The 25,283-nt window shown below is 43.3% G+C and overlaps 1 protein-coding gene across 2 annotated transcripts in view; it reads right to left on the bottom strand.

Annotated features, from left to right (window-relative positions):
• prdm5 (PR domain containing 5) overlaps positions 1 to 25,283 on the bottom strand; it is a 301,678-nt gene that overhangs the window by 236,644 nt on the left and 39,751 nt on the right. For both annotated transcript variants that reach the window (XM_078214035.1, XM_078213941.1), the window contains exons 4-7: positions 21,039 to 21,207; positions 18,042 to 18,216; positions 7,442 to 7,534; positions 7,047 to 7,168 (exon numbers count right to left, since the gene is read on the bottom strand). In XM_078214035.1, the coding sequence (XP_078070161.1) occupies positions 7,047 to 7,168; positions 7,442 to 7,534; positions 18,042 to 18,216; positions 21,039 to 21,207 (559 nt within the window). The remainder of the gene's footprint in view (positions 1 to 7,046; positions 7,169 to 7,441; positions 7,535 to 18,041; positions 18,217 to 21,038; positions 21,208 to 25,283) is intronic.

The following is a 25,283-nucleotide window of genomic DNA, read 5'->3' on the forward strand; positions in this document are numbered from 1 at the left end:
AAGAATTCCTCAGGGTAATATCCAAGGCCCAACCATCTTCAGTTGTTTCATTAACAACCTTGCCTCCACCATAAGATCAGAAGTCAGGATGCTCACTGATGGTTGTACAATGTTCAGCACCATTCATATCTAGTCAGATACGAAGTATTCTGTGTCTGTATGCAGCAAGACCTGGACAAAATTCAGGCTTGGGCTGATAAGTGGCAAGTTACCTTCACACCACACTAGTGCGAGGCGATGCTCATCTCCAACAAGATAGAAACTAACCATCCCTCCTTGACATTCTATAGCAGTACCATTGCTGATTCCCCTACCATCACCATTCTGGGGATTACCATTGACCAGAAACTGAACTGGATGAGCCATATGAATATATATATAAGTATAAATACATATATAAGTATAAATACTGTGGCTACAAGAGCAGGTCAGATGCTGGTAATTCTGTGGCTCACCCCATGACTCCCCCGAGCTTGTCCACGATTTCGAAAGGAATGTGATAGGATATTTTCACTCATTTGGAAGAGTGTAGCTCCAACAATACTCAAGAAGCTCAACATCATCTAGGACAAAGCAGCCCGCTTGATTAGCCCCCATCCATCATCTTCAACATTCGTTCCTTTCAGCATTGACAGGAGTGTCTACCATCTACAAGATGCACTACAGCAACTCACCAAGGCTCCTTCAACAGCTCCTTCTAAACCCATGGTCAATACAAACTAGAAGGATAAGAGCAGCAGATGTATGTGAATACACCACTTGCAAGTTTCCTTCCAACTCACACACGAGGCTAACTTGGAATTGTATCACCATTCCTTCACTGTCGCTGGATCCAAGTCCTGGAGCTCCCTGCCTAGCAGCACTGTGGGTGTACATATATCACAAGGACTTCAGCAGTTCAAAAAAACAGTTCACCACTACCTTCTTGATGACAATTGGGAATGGACAATAAATGCTGGCCGAGCCAGTGACACAAAAACCTCAATGCTCTCTTCAAAGTCCCCCGGACACACTGAGTCACCAATGCATCTGCCCATAAATTGCAGAGTATCTTCCTCACCCTTGCTTATAAAGGCCAAATGGTTGACATATGTTTATCCATTTTGCCATTGATTGTGGTGACCCATTCCTTCACAAAAACAAATGCACTTGAATCTAATTAAGATGTGTGACAATATTCCATTATACTCTTGCTAATGAGTGCAGGATGTTTCACTCTCTTCACTCAGGGCGGGTCGCTCCATTCATTGCTATGGGGAAACAGCAGTGCAGACGAGCTAATCCTCCAACCTCCAGAAACTATCAATACACAAAAAGACCCAGCTAGTAAAATTCACCAGATTCACACAAATCTGGATTATTTTATTAGACTGGTCCAAAGGACCATTTATCACAGGTGCACATTTCCCTGAACATACTATTATTCATAGATGTGCTGCGATGAAAGGAAGATTAAAATGTCAACAGTATTTTCTACTTGATATTTATTCCAACTGTTTGTTTTTTTAAACCAGATAAAGCTGGGTGCAATACTTTAGACCAAAAATACTCCCCATAGATTTGATTCCTGTTCCAAGCCTTGCATCATTTTGTTCACTGACTCAAGATTCTGCTATGTCCTGGATCATGTTACATCATCAGGCAGCAGAAATTAAGAAGATATTTCATACATCAAAAAAGCTGGGTGGGTGGTAAAAGATTCCCGGTAATAATTCAACTTCCCTTGGGGTTTATGGATTCATCTGAAACTCGGACTGGGTTACTGCGTTGTAATCCATTTCCATCCAGCTAGTGTCTTCTTTCGGATCATGCCTATTGCACTGGCATCTTTTAAAAACGTACAGAGATACAATCCATCTTATTATTTTAACATGATCCAGTTTCGTAAAACAAACGGAAGCCCATACTTCTAATGAGGCCCTGTTTAGTGTTACATTTGGTACTTTGGTAACTAATAACTTTAACTTCTTCCAGTACTTGGACTCATACAAGAGGTTTAAAAAAAAAAGACTTTTTGAAATTGTTACTTGGGATGTATTCTACAACATTTTAAGACTTTTAGTTATGTCTTCCATCACCTAACAGAATCCCTCAAGACATTTCTCATATCCAACAGGATTTCTTTTAGGATAGGATTCCATTTCACATATTTTAAACAATCCAGGTTTAAGTCTAATAGGAATCAAAATGGAACACTGAAACATGACTGTGGAGTGCGGAAGGCGGCCCTTTGAGGTGATTTCTATTGCTCTGTTTGACCAATACATGATATCTAACTAGTCTTTGGGGAACCACTGAGGGAAAAGTGACATTCTTCCAAGTTATTGCCTGTGAAACTGATTGGATTGAGGATGTGTGAAGGAGACATTTACTATTATTTTTGCATGAAATACTATCCTTGGCCCAACACACTTGGTGATGAGACCTACCACAGCATGGCATTCACTCCCTCGACCGAGCTTCCCTCCAGAGTTATTGAGCTAGATGATGTTTTACACTTTGAAAATAAGAACATTCCTTCCCCTGCCCCTCCCCCACATCATACCCTTTAAAGGACTTAATCATTTCTCTTTTACATGAATTAGGAAAAAATTTAATCGTGGAGTGGTTTAAACTTATTCCTGTTTGTAAGTCTCAACTTTTCTATGCTTTACAACTTCCTTGTGATAAGTAGGTGTGGAAAATGTGTCCATAGTGTAATGAATAAAGGAGACTTAATATTCATTCAAAAGCTGAAATCTTCTTTGATTAGAAACATAGCTGACCCACGTGCTCTGTGTGGCAAGAAAAGCTCATAACCAAACTTGGCATCTCCTGAAATCCTACCAGGATCTATAATTTTCATGTAGCAGCAATTAAGTATTTCAATAGCACCAATCATTTAATTGCTGTAGAGCACAACACATCATAGAAGGCGAACACAAACCCTGTACAGACATTCCCTAAACACTGTCCCAAGATCCACATATACAAATTTGAAAGTATCGCTGAAAGAATACATTTTGACGAAACTTTTTGTCTTGCACTACTCAGGACAATCGTAAGAATACCAATATCGGGGAGACAACAACTTTATACTGCAGAAGAGGGTGCTGATTGGTTGGCAAGTGGGCTCTGATTGGTAGAAGCATTGTCATGGAGAATGCATCAGTTAATGGTGACTGACAGTTAACTGCCAAGCATCCTGAGGATTGTCCTGATGAGTGCAAGATCAAAAGTTTCAACAAAATGTTCGTTTTCAGCAATACGCAAGTTCTGTACAACCAAACTTGAAAGTCCCAAACATGACTGGAAAGCAACAGCACATGTGCAAGATTGTGCATACACCATTGTTATTAAGTGGCAAGATCCAAACAGCTGAGATTACATAATACATGGTTCCTACGCCTTTAGTGAAATAAAATTACATGACTTTTCATGTCTTAACTATAGACATGCAGTATCACTTTTGACATTGTCCCTTCCACCAAGTGCTTGTTCCTGCTCTGCCTTACCTTGTTTACCGTGCTCCAGCCCTGGGAAAAAAGTGTCCAGAGTCCTCCACTTCCATAACAAAAATCTGCAACTGATACCAATAAAAACATCTTTCCACACACAAGATATGCAAAATAAGAGAAACTGGGGAATCTGGCACATACTACTGGACCTATTACGGCTACTGTGCTGGCAGCAAGCAAAACAGCCAATACAGTGTGTAGACCATATCTGATTGACAGGCTCCTCAGTCAATGATTGCTATTGTTCTGAGTCTCCAAAACAGCCAATTAACAGTAGCAATAGGCAAGATTAGACAGGAGGAGAACAAAACCTGAACTTGACTTTGGACATGCAAAGCCAAGCAAAGATTATGAAGAGGGGGAAATGGACACTTGAAAAATGTTGCAAAAGGTTGGAATTCTGCCCAAAATCAGAAAAGTCCCATCCCTGTCATTATAGAATTTCATTACTTTTCAATGACTTTGGGCCATTTTGGAAATTTGTGTGTCTTTTCCAGGTTTTCTATGACCCACAGGAAACATGATAATTTTCATATTCATTCATAAGATTGCCAGAAAGGCCACCATTTATTTCCTATCCCAAATTGCCCTTGAGAATGTGGTGGCGAGATGCCTTCTTGACCAGCTGCAGTCTGTGTGGGGAAGGTGTACCTCAAGTAGTTAACAAGTAGTACTGCTAAATTGGGAGTGCCAGGATTCCATCAATGATAAAGCAACAGTGATAGATTTCCAGGTCAAGATGGTGTGCGACTTGGAGGGAAACCTGCAAATGGTGTTGTTACCAGGCACCTGCGGCCCTTCTCCTTATTAGTTTACAAAGGTCATGAGTTTGAGTGATGCTGTCAAAGAAGCCATAGTCCCAGATGACCAAAGGCTGCCCTCCCCTTGGAAGGGAGAGCTGACTGGTGGTGATTTAACCAGGATCACCACACCTTAGCTGAGGGGCAAGGTTAAGAAGGTGGAGCCTTCCGCTGGTATGGGAACTGAACTTATGCTGTCGCCGTTGCTCTGCATCACAAACCAGCTGCCCGGTTTGCAGATGGTACACATTTTGGACACAGTATTCTAGTGGTGGAGTGAGTGGACGGTTATGATGGGGAGGGGGTACCAATAAAGTGGGTTTTTTTTTCCTGGATTATACTCGAGTTAAATGAGTGTAAAAATGCGCTGCAATCATTCAGGCAAGTGAAAAGTGTTGCGTCACATTTGTGTCTTGTAGACGGTGCATAGGCTTTGATGAGGGGGTAAGCCACTTGCCACAGAATTCCCACCCGACTTGCTCTTGCAGCCACAGCATTTGTGTGGCCAGTCCAGTTAACTTTCTAGTCAATGTAAACCCGAGGTGGGGGATGCAACGATAAATTGAATGTCATGGGGAGGTGATTAGACTCTCTATTATCGGAGACTGATTCACGCCACACAAGTGCCAGGCGGTATGTTACTTGATGTTTATCAGCCCAAGCCTTGAATGTAGTCCAAGTCTTGCAGCATGCAGGCAATGATACTCCATTATGAGTAGTTGCGAATGGAATGAACACTGCAATCATCATCATCTTATGAAGAAGCAGCTGAAGGCCTAGGATACTTCCCTGACAAACTCCTAAAGTGATGTCCAAGGGTCGAGATGATTGGCTTCCAAAAAGCAACCCATCTTATCCCCTCCATCATCCCTATCCCCTCCCACTCCTCCAATTCCAAATGATTTTCATTCTACTACAGCTCCCGGCTGTCACACTCTGTGAAATGCGGCCTTGATGCAAAGGGCAGTGTCCCGGCCTCTAGGATTCTGCTCTGCTTGAACCAAGGCTGTAATGAGGTCTGGAGCTGAGTGGCCCTGACAGAACCCAAACTGAGCAAAAGCAAACAGGTTATTAGTAAATTATTACCATTTGTCAACACTACCATCATCCTACTGATCTGATGAGAGTATACGGATTGTTTTCCCAGATTTGTCAACAGGACAGACTTGGACCATTTTTCATTTTGCCAGGTAGATACATGTTTGCAGCTGTACTGGAACAGTTTGGCTAAAGGCGCAGATAATTCCAGAGTGCAAATCTTTCGAATTATAGCTGGGATTTTGTTGCAGCCCATAATGTTTGCTTTATTCAGTACACTCACCAATTCTTGATCTCACATGCAGTAAATCGAATTGCCCAAAGACTGGCTTCTGAAATAGTGGCGACAACAGGAGGTTAAGATGGATCATCCTCTCAGCGCTCTGGCTGAAAATGGTTCCAAGTGCTTCAGCCTTGTTTTTTGCAGTTATGTGCTGGGCTCTGCCAACATTGAGGATGGCATGTTCATGGAACCTGCTCCTCCCATTAGTTGCATTCACAATTGGATGTAGCAGAACTGCAGAGATTTGATCTGATTCATTGCTTGTGGGGTCACTTAGCTCTGTTTATGAATTGCTGCTTCCCCTGTTTAGCTTGCATATAGACCTGTACTGTAGCTTCACGAGGTTGGCACCTCATTTTTAGGGGTGCCTGTTCTAGCAGGCTTTTCTGCATTCTTAATCGAATCAAGTTTGGTCCCCTGCCTCAATGGTAATGAGTGAAGGAAATGATGGGCAGAGAGATTATAAATGGTGGTAGAATATCATTCTGTAAAGCTAATGGCCCATAGTGCATTATGGATGTCCAGTATTAAGCTGTTAGATCTGTTCTGAATCTCTCTCATTTAATACAGTGATGGTGCCACACAGCAGGGTGTCCTCAGAAGTTGAGATGCATGCCGGAATTTTATCGCCTCATCCGCCCAAGGCTCATAAGATCCTGCCCGAGGCCAATGAAGAATGCTGTTTTGCGAGCCTCACCTGCCCCGATTCTGGGGCGGGCGGGCGAGGGGGTAAAATTCCAGCCTCCATCTCCAGTACTGTGTTGTGGTCACTCTTACCAATACTGTCACAGATAGATGTATTGGAGACAGGTAGATTGGTACAGGTGAAGTTTAAGTAAATTTTTCCCTCGTGCTGGTTCTCTAACTAACTGCCGCAGGACCAGTTTGGCAGCTTTGTCCTTCAGGATTCGGCCAGTTCAAACAGTAGTGGTGTAATGAGCCACTCTTACTGATGGATACTGAAGTCTGCCACCCAGACTTCAGTTTGTGCCCTTTTTACCCTCAATGCTTCTTTGACATGGAGGAGCACTCATCCATCAGCTGAGGGAGGGTGGCCAGTGGTAATCAGCAGGAGGCTGCCTTGTATACACAGGCATTTGTCTTAGCACTGACGCTACTCTGAAATTTACCCTAAAAATAAACAGAGCAAATCCACGAGTACTTTTAAAGCAACAAAAGTATTCCAGGATGAAGGACATGCTTCTCTATATCCAGCAGTGCATGGGGTTGGAGTCACAAATAAAAAACTACATTGTCAGATTGAATCCTTGAACATAAACTACAATCAAGTGATTATAATCTACTCCTTTATAAGGACAAGCAAATATCTCAAAATCAAGCTGTACATTTTTGTATATACTCTAACCTATCAATATTACCACAAGTCAGAGTGTTTAGATCATTCTCTCCTTTGGTCAGTGGTCTTACCTGCGTGCACATTCTCCTTGTGTTTCTTCAAGGCATCTTTGCTCTTGAATCTTTTCCCACAGCTATCAGCCTTGCAAACAAACCTGGCATCCCCTTTGCAGGCTTCCTTATGCTGCTCAAAACTGTGGTAGAGAGTTGGTAAGAACCACAATGTGATAAGAACGTAGCGTCTTTCTATTGCATGCAGACCAGGTTAATACATGCTTCACAGCAGCAGTCTCTGACTTCCATCATGCTTTGCCCAATCAGGGTAGGGTAGAAGCTGGGCAGGTGTTAACTTTTGTATTTGGGTTTTAATTTGCATGCAAGCAGCCAAGGTTGGAAAGCAATCCGTCGTAGAAAACTGAAACAATCGAACGGGTTACAAAATGGGCAAATGTGGTTCAATACAAAACCTTGACTCAGAGCTGAAGGAGATGTTACAAACAGAACACTGATGGCCTCGAGCAGTGTCACCGGCAAGAACATTTTCAGTACACTGTAGAACGCTACAAGCAAATAAACATATACAAAAACTTAATAGAACAAAATGGTTATCAAATCAGATATGCCACTTAAGCACATAGCAGCATTTAATATTAATTCAAGTCAATACAGCAGCCAAATTTGGCATCAACATTTATTTTAACCACACAATTTACAAATTGTTGAAAGAAACTTTATACATCTGGAAACGCCTTCAAAATTGCCTCATTTTATCTGAAAGTTCTCTCCATTAAGCTACCAGAAACATTAAATGGTTTAAGGTATCAGGGAATCAAGTCCAGCAGAAGAGTGGACAGAGGAATTTAAAATAAGCAGATAAATGTTTGGATGATACTATTTTTGTGATATGATTTCAGGGCAAATATTAATGTGCAATTAAATATTACCTAAAGTTGTTATCTGAAGCCTCCACCCTGGAGTGATTCCAAAGCCAAATAACAATTAATCTGGGCATCAGAATGGGTGATGGTAAAATAATAGTTATTCAATGGGATAAGTTTATCTCAAACCTTCCAATCCACCACAACAACCTTGCAAATAAGCTCACATCATTAAGGACATCCGGAAGGGTTGCTACCTACATACAAGCAATTAGATGTATTTTTTATAATGACAACATCAAAGCAGATTGGTTACATTTGCCAACATAGTTTACAGCATAAATAGATGGAGAAAGTCAGTGAATTCCACAAATATGACCCACTTGCTCAACTTATTTCCAGCTTCATTAGTTGTGAATTTTTTGGTCGGAAACTTACTGAATACTTGTAGATTTAAATGATTTTGCACGTCTTCCATTTCTTTCATGTTTGATGAAACCTTTCAGAATCCAAGAACACGAGGGCCAGAACTTTCCAGCACCCCCCTCCCCCACACCTCTTCATGCCCCGCCAAAGTCAATGGCAATTTGCATGACTCCCCCATCCCACTGCCAAAGAACCCATGGGAGGAGTCCACTTTGGCGCACATGGATGATCCCACTGGCAGGAAGGGCTGGAAAATCCCCACCCTAGTTTTTCAGACTGATGAAAGCAAGGATACAATCTATGTGAACAAATAGGCTGTACACAATAAAACAATAATAAAAATTAGGGACCTCACTTGTGCAGTGTATGCCTCTCATTTACAATGATACCCATGCACGCACACCCTTTGTTTATCCCTGAATGAATGCAGCTGCAGGAAACTCAACACTCTCCAGGGCCACACAGTCCCCTTGATTGACATCTCATTCACAAGCCTCAACATCCACACTCACCACCATCTATGTTCCATTGCTGCAATGCATCTTTTCTACAGCAGAACTGAAACAACTTGCCAAGCTTCTACAGCATCAACTCCCAAAATCTTAAATCATAATTAGCTTATATTGGTTTATTTAACCAAATTTATTAAAACTGACAACCAGAGTGGGATATACACACACACACTCACAAAGGCGCAGACCTGAACAAAGTCAACTCCAGAATTCTACAGGAAACCACCTAAATTCAAAGAGCCACAACATTCATAGAATCCCTACAGTGCAGAAGGAGGCTATTTGGCACATCAAGTCAGCACTGACAACAATCCCACCCAGGCCCTATTCCCGTAACTCCACAGATTTACCCTGACACTAGGGTCAATTTATCATGGCCAATCAACCTAACCCGCACATCTTTGGAATGTGGGAGGGAACTGGAGCACCTAGAGGAAACCCAAGTACGGGGAGAAGGTGCAAACTCCACATAGACAGTCACCCGAGGCTAGAATTGAACCTCGGGTCCCTGGGGTCCCTGGAGCCGTGAGGCAGCAGTGCTAACCACTGTGCCACCGTGCATTTAACAACCTACGTACCAAAGACACACAAAGAACATTATTGTATTTTCTTTTAAATTTTAATGGACGTTAACTTTCTTCTTTCTAACGTGTACATGTATGTGGCAACTTAATTACTTTCTTCTCGGGTTTAGTAACTAATATACTTTCTTTGACACAAGGAAACCTATCAACAAATAAATGCATTTGAATTGGAAAAAACATTTATGGGGAAAATAAGTTTTAAAATCTTGTTATGAACAGCCAAGGGGGCTGAATTGAAGGGGAACCAACTCACTCCTCCTCACCCAGTCGTAACAGGACACTGAGTTTTGCAGATCTGATAGTACCACGGACTTCAGTTAAGAATAGAATGGCTGGTAAAATGAAGGCAAACAGTTTCATTATAAATGACCAGCAGCAGCTGAGTGGGAATATTACGAGAGTAGTATTTCAGAGGCTCTGGAGATATACAAGTTCAAATCCTATCACAGCTACGAAAGAACTTAATTCAACTAATTAAGCTGGAGTAGAATGTTAGTCCCATTGATTATCATGAAACTATCAGATTGTCGTAAAAAAACCATCTGGTTCACACATGTCCTTAAGGAAAATAAATCCGCATCCTTACTCTGTTTGTCCTACAATATGGTCTTTAGAATGGAGCAAGGCACTCAGTTGTAGGTGACTCAAGGGCAATTAGGGATGGGCAATAAATGTTGGCCTTCCCAGTGACACTAACACCTGAAGAACAAATATTTTTTTAAATGCTACTTTTTGCTAGAGGATTAATTTCCCCAATCCACCAGTTTGGGAAGTTATGATGCAGCTTTCAGATTTGAATGCTTTTTAATGCTTCCACCAGTTATCTTCTAAAAGGTTAACCAGAAGTTAGTGAATGAAGCTTTTTCAGTACTCCTCCACAGACATTTTTTTAGAGCAGTAGCATAGATTCCATATAATCCCTACAGTGCAGAAGGAGGCCATTCAGCCCATCGAGTCTGCACAGAACATCCCACCCTGTCCCCATAATCCCACTAACCTACCTAAACTGCACATTTTCGGACACTAAGAGGCAATTTAGCATGGCTAATCCACCTAACCTGCACATCTTTGGAGTGTGGGAGGAAATCGGAGCACCCGGAGGAAACCCACATAGATACAGAAAGCACACACAAACAAACAGTCACCCAAGGCCGGAATCCTGGTGCTGAGACAGCAGTGCTAACCACTGGGCCACCATTTAGGCATGTTGACCAAAATGTTAGCAGTCCCCAGCTACCACCAACAGAGGCAGAGTCACCAGTAAGATAACAGGGTGCCACATCAGGATGGCTCCCCATTGGTGTCCTGCTGCCAAGATAGCTTCACAGTCATGGGCTGAAACGGATTGGTTGCCCACTCTAAGGAGGCAAGCAGCTAATCTGCATAATTGAGATCTATTCGGGGCAATTGAGCTGGTTGCTAGCATCCCCCACACTTCAGGTGCAGGAAACTAGCTTCACTTCAGATCACCAAGGCCTTTTTATCTTGGCCATCCAGGAGTATAAATAATACTTTACTTCTCCAAGGTCTCCGAGCAGCCTCAGCAGCATCCACGTCTCCCAGCGGGGCTGCCAAGGCATCAGAGGTGTCAGCCCTCTGATTGGACCTCCAATTAAGAGGCCGCCTCTGGGGCCAATCCCATTGCCAGCAATTGTGGGCTCAGGGCCACTATTTGGTCCCAATATTGGTAAGATTCAGCCCATCTAGAGCACGTCATGTCACTATAAGTTATTTATCCATCTGAAAGGGGTAATAAGAGTTCCAAGTAGAATCCCTGCAATGAAGATTAGCTCAACGATTAACTGATCAGCTAAACTTAACTGTGATTTATCCAAGGTTAAATGCTCTCAAATTCTATGGATTATCCCTGTGCCATTGCTCACCATTAACAAGAGAAAAACTTTGCTTTCTAAACTGTAGTTAAGATTAGTAAGAAGCATCTGTCACACATGCCTTCAGTGGACATACTTTACTTTTCAAACAGCGTAATTAGAAATGGAAAAGGAATCATCAGTTCCGTCAAATCGGTGCTCTCTGAAGGTAGATGTCTGTTTCTAAAAGGGTGGTCTGTCTGCTAAATTCATCAAGCCAATAAAAGCCATAAACTGTAACTCCACACTTCCGCTTTCCAAAGGTCTTTGTCACTAGCCACACTATTACTCCCCAGAGACAAATTTACCTACCTCAGAATGTTATAGGACAGGCAGCCAGTTGGCCTATTGTGCTCATGCCCATTCTCTGCAAGAACAAATCAGCTAGCCATTCCCCTGCCTTTTCCTTGTCGACCTGCATATTGTTTCTCTTCACTTGCCTATCCAATTACCTTACAAAATCCACAATTGAATCTGGCCCCACCACATTCTAGGCTGTGCATTCCAGATCCTAACCGCACCTTGCATCGAAAGCTTTTTCCTCATGTCGCCATTGTTCTCTTGCCATTCACCTCAGATCTGGATCCTCTGGTTCTTGATCCTTCCACCAATGGGAACAGTTTATCTTGCCATCTACTCTGCCCAGCCCCCACATTATTTCGAATGCCACTATCAAATCTCCAATCAACCTTCTCTTTTCGGAGGAGCAGCCCCAGTTTCTCTGATCAATGCACAAAACTGTTATCCCTGTTTCCTGCAGAAATTTATGTAAGTATTTCCTACGCCCTTTTTTAATGCCTTCACGTCCTTCCTATGCTGTGATTCTCAGAATTGGACACAATTCTGCAGTTGTAATACTGCAACAATTACAAAGACTCCTCATAACCTCTTTGCTCTTGTACTGTATTTCTCCACTTGTAGAATCAAATGGGCCCATCAGCCTTTTTAAATTCTTTCTCAACCTGCCTTACTACCTTCAGTGATTTGTACACATATACCTGTTCCTGCAACTCCTTTAGAATTGTACCTTTTAGTTTCTTGCTTCTCCTCATTCTTCCAACCAAAATGTATCACCACACTTCTCAACATCAAATTTCATCTATTGTGTTCCTACCCATTCCACCAGCTTGTCTATGGTGTCTTGAAGTCCATCATCACTTGTGATCTGCAAATGTTGAAGTTATGCCCTGCACACCCAAGTCTAGGTACTAGTACCAATCCCAAGGACTGCACTGTATATCTTTCTCTAACTCACTATTATTTTTTCTGTCATTCAGGCAATGGTGTATCCATACGGTCAGTCTCCCTTTAATTCCATGGGCTTCAAATTTGCCCATAAGCCTGTTACGTGGCACTTTATCAAACAGCTTTGGAAAGTCCATGTACATTACCCTCTTAAACCCTCTCTGTCACCTCATCAAAAAACTCAACCAAGGAGGTTAAACATGACTTGTCTTTAACAAATCCATGCTGGCTTTCCTTAATTTATCTATACCTGTCCAAGTAACTGGTAATGGTGTCATTTCTAAACATTTGTCACCATCAATGTTAAACTGATGAGCCTGTATCTTTACACCTTATTCTCAAACAGGTGTGCCATTTGCAAATCGTCCATCCCCTTTCTAAGGAGGGCTGGAAAATTATGGACAGTATCTCCAGAACACACACCCTTACTTTACTCAGATGCATCCCATCAGATCCCGGTGAAGATCAACTTTTTAATTACAGCCAGGCTTTCTAATTATAACCTCTATCAATTATTAGCCCATCTGTAGCTCAAATGCCTCCTTTTTCATTATGACTTTGGCAGTACTTTCTTTCCTTGGTAAAGGAAGATACTTTCAACAATGCCCTTGACTCATGCGCAGATCTCGTTTTTTGGTCCCAACCCCCCTCTATTGGTCCTTTGTCCTTTTTTACTGTTTGTGCACCTGTAGAAGACTTTTGGATTGATCAATTAAGCTAGCTGCCAGTCTTTCCCCATACTATCTCTTTGCTTCACTTCGTTCCTTTCTCACATCCCTTCTGAACTTTCTACCTTCAGCTTGGCAAAGTGGTTAGCACTACTGCCTTACAGCATCAGGGACCCGGGTTCGATTCCCGGCTTGAGTCACTGTCTGTGTGGAGTTTGCACGTTCTCCCCGTGTCTGCGTGGGTTTCCTCTAGGTGCTCTGGTTTCTTCCCACAGTCCAAAAGACATGCTGGTTAGGTGCATTGGCCATGCTAAATTCTCCCTCAAGTGTATCCGAACAGGCTCTGGAGTGTGGCGACTTGGGGATTTTCACAGTAACTTAATTGCGGTGTTAATGTAAGACACTAATAGATAAACTTTTTCTGGCTCTCACTTGAGTTATCAACCTGACATGTGACATACTGATCCTTTCTATGTTTTGCTTTGTCATTCAGAGAGATCTGACTTTGGTTCCCCCCTATATTTCCCCTTTCTTGGAAATATACCTCAACTGTTCCCAAACCATCGCCTCTTTATATTTTTGCCTGCTAATTTTTGATTCCAATTTACCTCAACAGGATATATTCTCACTCCATTGAAATACCTGTTAACTTTATTGAAAATGAACATTAAAAAGATGCACAAAAACTCAGAGGTGTTTTAATGGGGGGGGGGGCAGTGTGTGTGTGTGTGTGTGTTGAGCTGATATAATGTGATTTACAAGATCACCAAAAGTTAAACTGTTCTCCTTAGTGCTTTATGGTAAGAATAACTGGAGATAAAGGAGCTGAGGTTCTGAAGGGGTTCCATTGGTCTCCCAACTCCACGGAATTTCAATCCAATGATGATTTGTCTTAATTGTTTAAAGCATCAAATAAGGGACTAAATAAATATTTTGGATGGTTGTCATAATTAAGTAATAATAAACTTCACCTCAGTAATAATAACTTGGTTTAATCTGGTCTTTAAAGTAAGTGTTAACTTCTGAGTCAAATGGGTGTTGACTCAAGATGTTCTCACATTTGACATTGTGCCAACAACATTATCTGCCACTATTCTGTGTAGTCAGCATTTATATTTAGAATTGATAAATTAGAGTAATTCCAAGTACTTACCTACTGGTAATGCACTCCTAATTTATTTGTAACAGAGAAAAACAATCAAGAGAAAAATCGACAGGTTATCGTGCATACGTTTGGATTCTTGTGGTCAAATTAATTTCTTATGAAATTTAGAGTTCTTTCAATGTTTTGGTGAATTTTCTAAAGCCCTTTATCTAACCTGCCTGTCCCAAAACATTTATGTACATCCTTCTTCGCCAATTTAAATTGGAGATAGAAGCAAAACTCAAAAAACAGTGACCTTGTACTTATTTTTAGTTGACTGCAGCACAACACACACAGCGCTTCACTTAAAGTGTGACCACAGTTGTGAAATGGGAAGATAAGGGCCGCAACAGGGGAGTGATGACCGCAACAGGAGTCCAGGCCTCTGACTCATTCTGAAACAGAACGTTTAACAAGTGGACAAGGGGGGCAGAATTTTCCTGTCCCACTTGCCACGGGAGTCGTAGCGGGTGGGGACGCGGACCGTGCAAAGATCTGTTGATCTTGGGCGGGATTTTCCGGTTTTGAGGTGAGTGCGGCCAGAAAATCCCACCCGAGGAGTTTCCCATTGTAATTGTGACAGAATGAGCTGTATACCTCGGTCATGCACTCACAAATGGGTCAGCGCCACATTACAGCTCCCAGCCCCATCTGAGTTGACCACTGTCATGTTGTGGCCCTTGGCTCAATCCAGTCCAAAGGCCAGACCAACTGATAGCCCTGATAGGTACGAATGCCAAGGGGTGGGGGAAGCACAATCAAGTGCAGCTATTTGAAAAGCTTTCTGTCAATTCCGTCAACGTCGGTCCTGGAGGGCTTCTCCTTGCCACCACCTTGACTCGCCAAAACCTATTCCACCTCAATGAGGTTCCTTTTGAACAATCAGAAGTAGGGTTCTAGGAAGGGAGCCAATGACAGATTATGATAAAAGGCATGGGTTCGGCCGTTACTATCATCCATACCCCACACCCTGAATGCTGCGCTGTAATGGGAAGGGGTCATTTGGCACTCAAGCTTCAATGGAAAGGTGGCAAACTCAGCCCATACAGGCTTCTCAACTCTGGGTGAGAGGCCTGATCAGTAAACCTCACACGTCTGTTTATATGACCTCCCCATGGAAGGGGAATTTTGGGAACTGATGTACGGATTGATTACAGAGCTGTAATTGATAACAAAACTGCTTGTGGTCGATTTTCTCAGCTAATAGGGAGAAGGGTACTGACAATATCTCAGACGTATATTCAGTCTTCATGATTAAGAAACCATTGCCCCATCATCTTTAAAGCCACAATAACATGGGTGATGAAATCAAAGCACAACCACCACCTGGTGCTCGCCACAGGCAAGTATGATTGTGGACAAACGACAGGGGTGCTCCAGTTTCCTCCCACAGTCTGAAAGACATGCTGGTCAGGTGCATTGTCCATGCTAAATTCTCCCTCAGTGTACCCAAACAGGCACCGGAGTGTGGCAACTGGGGGATTTTCACAGTAACTTCATTGCAGTGTTAATGTAAGCCTAATTGTGACACTAATAAATAAACTTAAATGTTCCTCCTCACACACCCACGAATCTTTACCCTACCCCTCAAGAATTGAGTCAGGGACACAATTCAAACCCTCCTTCAGCAGGGGTATTGTTAGGCCAGACACTTGCAAACAACTCACCTATTTGGCCTGTAAAATAGGTTAACCATCAATTACTGCAAGCTTAACTGTGTAACACCAGCCTGGTTCCTGGCCATGAGGGAAACATGATGTGGAGATGCCGGCGTTGGACTGGAGTAAGCACAGTAAGTAATCTCACAACAGCAGGTTAAAGCCCACAGGTTTATTTGGTAGCACAAGCCACAAACTTTCGGAGCGCTGCCCCTTCATCGGGTGAGTGGGAGTTCTGTTCACAAACAGGGCATATAAAGACACAAACTCAATTTACAAAATAATGGTTGGAATGCGAGTCTTTACAGATAATCAACTCTTAAAGATACAGACAATGGGAGTGGAGAGAGGGTTAAGCACAGGTTAAAGAGATGTGTATTGTCTCCAGCCAGGGCAGTTAGTGAGATTTTGCATGCCCAGGCAAGTCATGGGTGTTACGGATAGTGTGACATGAACCCAAGATCCTGGTTGCTGAACTTGGCTATCAGTTTTTGCTCAGCGATTCTGCGTTGTTCCGCACACGAGGACGGACTCAACCGGAATCTTGGGTTCATGTCACACTATCTGTAACCCCCACGACTTGCCTGGATGTGCAAAATCTCACTAACTGTCCTGGCTGGAGACAATACATATCTCTTTAACCTGTGCTTAACCCTCTCTCCACTCACATTGTCTGTACCTTTAAGACTTGATTACCTGTAAAGACTCGCATTCCAACCATTATCTTGAAAATTGAGTTTGTGTCTTTATATGCCCTGTTTGTGAACAGAACTCCCACTCACCCGATGAAGGGGCAGTGCTCCGAAAGCTTGTGGTTTGTGCTACCAAATAAACCTGTTGTACTTTAACCTGGTGTTGTGAGACTTGTAATGGGGGAAACACCTATGCTTTTGTCACAGATACGAACTGGATCAAAGTATTCTTCGACTCCGCATTCGAATGGATTCTGGAGTTTTCCATTTAAAAATAAAAATCAGTGCAAGGTTTTATTTATATTTGAGTGCCAGAGCTACACCAGACAAGGTTGCCTCAAGGAATTCTTAATGGCTCGCCATTATGCATTTCACAAATGCATAGCACAGGCACTCAGAACTTGACACTGGAGTGTTTGCTTCAGTCCGTGGATGTTTCAGTACCAACTGCATTTGGCCACCACCACAGTGGACAAACATTTATTCCTCCTTGAAGAACTACTGACCACACTGCTCCAACGGTCTTAAAGTCAACGTGCACAAACTCGGTTGTTGAAAGAATGAGTCACTTTTCCAGGACTGCCTATCTAACTGGCAGGAAAAGGCCAGAGGGCCACAAGGTAGAAGTTACATAGTGAATGCTTCTTCCTATTATGAAGGAGACACTCCACTCATTCCTGGGACTGGTAGAATACCAAACAAATTTCATCCCAAAATTTACACAGAGATGGCAAAACCACTGTCTGAGCTGCTGAAAGGAAATAATTGGAGTATCTGGCCTCAATGAACAGCGCTCCCCTGTAACACAGTAGTTACACAGTGTCATGTAGGAAACTTTCTCAGCAACTTGAAATTGGACTTAATCCTTCCACCTTGGAGATAGGTACAACCTACTAGTGTATCACTGGCAATCTCGATCAGGAATGAACAGGCAGCCTACGACTGATTGCTAATGCCTCAGATCCATGGAGGTCCTAAGAGGGCTTATATTCCACGCAAGTGAAATCTACTTGGGACCTTTTTGGCAGTGTGTTAGTTCATGTACGTCACTGATCTGCAACGCCTGATTATACATTCTCCCCGTTTGCCACAAAACCTATTCATGAAACAAGGGGACATGTTGGGTGTCCTCACAATGGATCAGCAAATGGACTCTGGCGTTGTTAGAGAGGGAGTCATCAATGTGACACAACAACCGAATACGCTTCTACAACAATGTGAGATAGGAGATTGTGCCTGTGATGCACCATTTTGGTGAGATCCCAGTTCCCCAAGGATGGACCCCAAGACTTATCAAACATTTTACCATCAGTTATTTACCGTCTTTATTAATACCTTTGCTCTATTTGATAATTTGATGGAAGCCTGGATTTTTAGTGTGGTACTTACTGTCTCTGCAAGGCCTGCTTGACAGGGAACTTCTTGCCACAATTCCTACACTTGAATTCTTTTTCTTCACTTGGCTTTTGGTGCAGAGACTGCAAGTGCTCAGCCAAGATGTCCTGGCTTCGAAAACTGCTCTCACACTGTGGGCAAGCATAGCCTTCTTTATCACTCACTACTTCTATGAAGATATAAAGCAGATGATTAAATTTGTGGCATGAACAACATACCCATATTTATGCTATATTTCAGTACTGTACACAAACATCCATAATTGCTATTTGTATTCAAATGAAAGAATTAATTTGGGACAATATATGATTAGACTTTAACACAGCAACACAGTCAGCTATAGTTAACATCATTAAGAAAACAGCATCTTCATATCACAACTGTCCACTCTAATCAGGCTGTTTTGCGGTTAGTAGACTCAATTTTGTTTCTACCTTGGTCTAAATTTCTAGTTCCATACAGTCTTTCTCCTGTCCACCAACTCGCTGTACTGAAATCAAGACTTATCTCTCACTGCAAAATTCTAACTCAACCAGAAACTCAAACATCTGGTTTCAAACTTGAATTCCTTATATCGCTCAGTCTTTCTTTTCTCCTTTTTGTTCAGGGTTTCCAGTGGTGCTATTACCAAATCAGAACTTGTGGTTTGGCCTCATCTTTTCCAATTTTGTACAGTCCTGCATTGTAGACTCAGGCCCTGCAACTTCATTTTCTAACAAAAGCATAGGATCCCGACAGTGCAGAAGGATGCATTTTGACCCATTCAGTCTGTACCATTCGAGAAAGAGAGAGGGAGAGGCAGCGCCAACGAGAGAGGGGGGGGTGGTGGGGGGGGACGGAGAGAGAGGGGGGGGGACGGACAGAGAGAGAGAGGGGGGACGGACAGAGAGAGAGAGGGGGGACGGACAGAGAGAGAGAGGGGGGACGGACAGAGAGAGAGAGGGGGGACGGACAGAGAGAGAGAGGGGGGACGGACAGAGAGAGAGAGGGGGGACGGACAGAGAGAGAGAGGGGGGACGGACAGAGAGAGAGAGGGGGGACGGACAGAGAGAGAGAGGGGGGACGGACAGAGAGAGAGAGGGGGGACGGACAGAGAGAGAGGGGGGACGGACAGAGAGAGAGAGGGGGGACGGACAGAGAGAGAGAGGGGGGACGGACAGAGAGAGAGAGGGGGGACGGACAGAGAGAGAGAGGGGGGACGGACAGAGAGAGAGAGGGGGGACGGACAGAGAGAGAGAGGGGGGACGGACAGAGAGAGAGAGGGGGGACGGACAGAGAGAGAGAGGGGGGACGGACAGAGAGAGAGAGGGGGGACGGACAGAGAGAGAGAGGGGGGACGGACAGAGGGAGAGAGGGGGGACGGACAGAGAGAGAGAGGGGGGACGGACAGAGAGAGAGAGGGGGGACAGACAGAGAGAGAGAGGGGGGACGGACAGAGAGAGAGAGGGGGGACGGACAGAGAGAGAGAGGGGGGACGGACAGAGAGAGAGAGGGGGGACGGACAGAGAGAGAGAGGGGGGACGGACAGAGAGAGAGAGGGGGGACGGACAGAGAGAGAGAGGGGGGACGGACAGAGAGAGAGAGGGGGGATGGACAGAGAGAGAGAGGGGGGACGGACAGAGAGAGAGAGGGGGGACGGACAGAGAGAGAGAGGGGGGACGGACAGAGAGAGAGAGGGGGGACGGACAGAGAGAGAGAGGGGGGACGGACAGAGAGAGAGAGGGGGGACGGACAGAGAGAGAGAGGGGGGACGGACAGAGAGAGAGAGGGGGGACGGACAGAGAGAGAGAGGGGGGACGGACAGAGAGAGAGAGGGGGGACGGACAGAGAGAGAGAGGGGGGGACGGACAGAGAGAGAGAGGGGGGGACGGACAGAGAGAGAGAGGGGGGGACGGACAGAGAGAGAGAGGGGGGGACACAGAGAGTGGGGGGGGACACAGAGAGTGGGGGGGGACACAGAGAGTGGGGGGGGGACACAGAGAGAGGGGGGGGACACAGAGAGTGGGGGGGGACACAGAGAGAGGGGGGGACACAGAGAGAGGGGGGGACACAGAGAGAGGGGGGGACACAGAGAGAGGGGGGGACACAGAGAGAGGGGGGGACACAGAGAGAGGGGGGGACACAGAGTGAGGGGGGGACACAGAGAGAGGGGGGGACACAGAGAGAGGGGGGGACACAGAGAGAGGGGGGGACACAGAGAGGGGGAGAAAGACGGGACGAAAGGCACGGCGGCCAAGAGAGGAGCAGGGACAGGGCGAGAGGGAGGGGGGAGGGCGCGCGAGAGGGGGAGGGCGCACGAGAGAGAGGGAGAGGGCGTGAGTATGAGTGTGTGTGTGACAGTGAGAGGGGGGGGGGTGTCCGTGTGTGAGAGATCTGATGCAACTAACGACATGCTTATTTGCAGAAGCAAATGTGTGTGCTGCACCGAGCCACATTTTGGCATCTCTTATGTCACTTTCAATGGAGTTAGAGGCCTACCACACAAAAGTAGAGCACCTTCTTCTCCGTTCAACTGTTCTCAAAGCTCCGTGTCGGGGGATCACATTTATAAATGACAGTGTGCAGTGCTGTGGAATCTCTGGGGACAATTGCCTCAGAAATGGTCTAACTGGTTATTTGTGTTAAGCATCTGGATAACCTGTATTAGCAGTAAGAAGTTTAACAACACCAGGTTAAAGTCCAACAGGTTTATTTGGTAGCAAAGGCCACACAAGCTTTCGGAGCCCCAAGCCCCTTCTTCAGGTGAATCATAACCTGTATTAGGTCAGGAGAGCGCAATAAACCAAAACTTAATCCTGTCTTCTCCATCTTTCATACAAATATGCTTCATGGGCAGACTAATTATCACTCATTTTCTTGTAGTAATTATGCAAAGGTAAGGTGTGTAAAACCAAAAATGATCTAAGTCATGAGGTTATCATAGATCAAGCACAGCATCTCAAAATGGGACACATTGATGTTGATTTGTGTAACATAGCTTATGCCAAGTACCTTTTTCACCGGATGGCTGTATATCTTTGGAATTTTCTTCATCTTTGATGACTACTTCCTCCTCCTCGTCTTCCTCTATTTCCTCCATCTCACTATCTAGGTAGCCAATCAGCAACTCATTGTCTGTTTCAATGTCATCCACAGCTAAATAGAAGATATTTTCTCCTTCCTAAAAGCAATGGGGAAATGAGTTGAGTTGTCATTTTGATTAGATGTTGCTCAGAGTTACTGTACTTCATAGCTGCTTGCCTTAAACACTACCAAAATCATTTGAACAATGGGGAATGAGAGCTCCGTACTAATTGGGCTGAAATTGATCTGGGGTTGGTACAGGGGAGAACTGGGTTACATTATTGTCTGGTGACAAATTGTGACTTGCATATTTGAACCATATCCATGGTTCTAATTTTGCCTACAATAATTTGAAACCATAATATGCATAACACTTGATGAATTAAATATTCAGGAATGGATCATATCTACACACTACATTTCAAGCAACAGTTGTTCAAATTAAAGCGTTTATGCAGAGAGTGAGTGATTAGATCTCATAGAAAATACTTACAAAGGACTTTAAAAATTGAGTCAATTTTGCAAATCTTCCAGTCATAACACCACGTCCACAAACTTCAGCAACTGAATAATGGAGCAAATACACCGAGGTGACGCTGCCGAAGGGGATTGTCTCTATGTCAGTGCAATCAGACTGTTCTGTGACATACTGCAGACAAACTAGTCTCTACCCAAGATTTTCTACACATACATAGCAAAAACTTGGAGATTTATTTCTCCCCCATTTCTAACAATTAATCAAAAATATTAACTGTTGGGCATTGGATCACAAACAAGAACTGGATGATAGATTATTTAATGTTCATCCATAACTATATGTATAACATTCCACTTCTTCATACATCCTCCTTCTCATTTGCAACTCAGATGGAAGTCATAGAAATATGGAAACTAGAAGGAGTAGGCCATTCGGCCCTTCGAGTCTGCTCCCGCCATTCATTTTGATCATGGCTGATCATCAAAATCAATATCCTGATCCCCCCTTCCCTCCATATCCCTTTAGCCCCAAGAGCTATATCTAATTTCTTCTTGAAATCCGACAACGTTTTGGCCTCAACTACATTCTGTGGTAGTGAATTCCACACATTCACCACCCTCTGGGAGGAGAAGAGATTTCTCCTCACCTCAGTTCTAAAAGGTTTACCCCTTATCCTCAAACTATGACCCCTTAGTTCTGGACACCCCCACCATTGGGAACATTCTTTCTGAATCTATCCTGTTAGAATTTTATAAGTTTCTATGAGATCCCCTCTCACTCTTCTAAACTCTAGTGAATATATTCCTAACCAACTTAGTCTCGTCTCATATGACAGACATGCCATCCCATTTTTTAAAAATTTCTCACTGATGTGTCAGCAGTTGGGATGAATGAACAAATGCCTTCCCACACTCTGAGCAGATGAACGGTTTCTCCCCAGTGTGGCTGCATCGGTGAGCTTTGATAATGGAATCCCTTCCCACAGTCCCCACATTTCCACAGCTTTTCCCCCGTGACTGTGCTTGTGGTTCGACAGGTCAGATGCTTGGCTGAAACCTCGTCCACTCACAGAACATGTGTACGGTTTCTCCCCATTGTGAACGGTGCTTTTTCCTTCCATGTTCAAAATCTGATGATATCCAGGTTGTGATAAATTGGGCAACTCTGTCCGATCCGGATGTGATATTTGGTTTCAGTTTCCCGACTGCCAATTCTCTCCTAACACACATTTATGTCAATGAAGCGCATTGCGTGAGTATCAAACTGTTTTGATGTACTTCACTTTGGAGATTTACTTGCCAAACTCTTTTTTTAAAAAAAGGACATCCAATGATCTAATAACCAAAATCCATTTGAAATGTTCAATCCAAGGTTACACTCAAAAATGCAATCATGCAAGTATTGTGACTGAAGCTAAACCACAAACCACTTGGTGGATTTTTTTTTTTACACACTAAATACAATGGATGGGATATTATTATATTTGGTTCAGCCCCTCTTTCACCCCACAAAAAAAAAATCATGTTGCTTTCTTCAAAATTGGATGGAAAGGATGCTGCAGTCTGCATCCATCAACAATTCTACCCTTCACAAGCACGAACCAGCACCAAAATGAAACTTACATTGCCATTTTTATTTCAAAATCAATATATTTATTTAATGAGGACAACTAAGGCACATATGTGAAATGAGAGGATTCTGTAATTGCCTTACTTGGAGCACAATACTTTTCTACTCACCAGAGGATAAAGAGATAAACAATGAAAGACCATTTAGAACATGGCTGCTGGGTCTCAGTTCCTTTTGTAAACTAACTCCATAAAATTGCTATTTTTAATGTCTCCAAATTGTTTTGAAAACAGGAAAATTAATGAGTAGCAGAAATGTGAAATGCATAGCACCATGATACAGGAGGAACAAAAATTGTGTTCCTGAAACTAATATTTTTCAACGAGAGTGCCATTATAAGCAACTATTGTCTAAGTTTAACTATTTTTACTTTCATTATTATACTCAGATGACAATCTTATGGGTTGTAGTCCCTTCTGTGCTATCAAGAAATAAGTGATGATCAAGCAATGTCAACAGGAGGGGTAAAGGGCAACCTCAGCCATCTGCAGTGACACTTTAGTGCAGTGGGTATACTGGTGTGGTACAAGGATCGCAGCTTTAGGGAATGGCTGCATTTGGAATCAGCAAATACTCAGTAGAAATCTGGCATACCACTCAATAAATGACCAAAGTTTAAAACTGCATCCCTCTTTGCTATAAAATGGGCACATTACAACTGCAAGAGGGTCTATATTACCAAGGCATATGTGGGCATGTTTTCCACTTGAGACAACTGTGGTGATGTACACAGGGACTGCACAATAATGGAGACCACATCTTTGGCGAGACCACGTTAAAATGAGGTTGTTTCAAAAGAGACAAGTCAGTAGCCAGAATAACAAAGCAAACAAGACAATCAATTTAAAATTTAAGTTTTAACTTCTTCTGGGAACAGAAATACAAATACATATGTACAATCAACAATTGTTGAACAAATGGATGCATGTTGAAGAAATCGGTAATTGTCATCTGTTCACAATTACTCCTCACATCTGCCTCTGCTAGTTGCAGGATGCTCTGAAGTTCTGTCACATTTGCAACAGTTGATTTTTCATTGTTTTCCAACCATCTGAGCTATTCTTCTGGGTAATGGATGATTCTATAGGTTGATGGCAGTGACTGGGTCTCAGTGCCGTTGTTATCATCTTCTTCAGGTAGCTGAATATCTTAAGCATTTAAACCTGTTACATGGGCCAGTATTTTGATTATCTGCAATTGCCTCGTTCATAGCACTTGAACATCAATACTCAACCACACATTGATGCATTCAGTGTTGGAGTGGGTTCCAAGTATGGACCCGGTATTTTTTTAGTTTGTGGGCTAGAATCCATTGTGGTCCACAATGTGTTTCTCACTTACAAGTATTTCTTCTTCAGCAAAGTCTTCATATCCTCTATGTCATTACTGTTGGATTGTATCTCAAATATAGCACTCAGTGTGGGTCTTCAGGAAGTTTTTATATAATTGATTATCACTTCTTGCCAGGCATGGCCATACATGTAAATTCCTTCTTTCATGTTGAGTTTCTTCAGGTGACTCATCACATCATCCTTACTGTCTACTATTCTCTTGATCCGCTCTCTTCTGCAGTTACATTTGAAGGTTGATATAATGATTTGGTCATGGAGTTGAATTTTCGACATTGGTGGAAGTAGTCATTAGCAATTAATTAAGTCATCCAGGCTTTGGCACTAACTGAGTCATGGCATGGTAGTGATTTTAGGTTTAGATGATGGAAGCAACACTTTGGTGAATTTTCTGATGACAAGTGGAATCAGCTTGTGTAGACCAGTTTTGCTGTAGCAAAGAACTGTCAACAGTATCTTTATTGTCACCTGATGAAGGAGCAGCGCTCCAAAAGCTCGTGACTCAAAATAAACCTGCTGGACTTTAACCTGGTGTTGTGAGACTTCTTACTGCAACAATTTTAAAAAGAATGTTTCAGATGGCTCGTCCAAGTATAGCTTGAACTGCTGAGCCACATGCATACAGCCTTGTGGAGAGGCATGTTGTCTGCATTTTGGGCTTCTTTTCTTGGTTGGCCACCGTCATCAACCTCTGTCAATGTCTTTCTCAATGTTTCT

This window comes from Mustelus asterias, chromosome 1 (genome assembly GCF_964213995.1).
Source record: "Mustelus asterias chromosome 1, sMusAst1.hap1.1, whole genome shotgun sequence".
NCBI classification, from domain to species: Eukaryota; Metazoa; Chordata; class Chondrichthyes; order Carcharhiniformes; family Triakidae; genus Mustelus; species Mustelus asterias.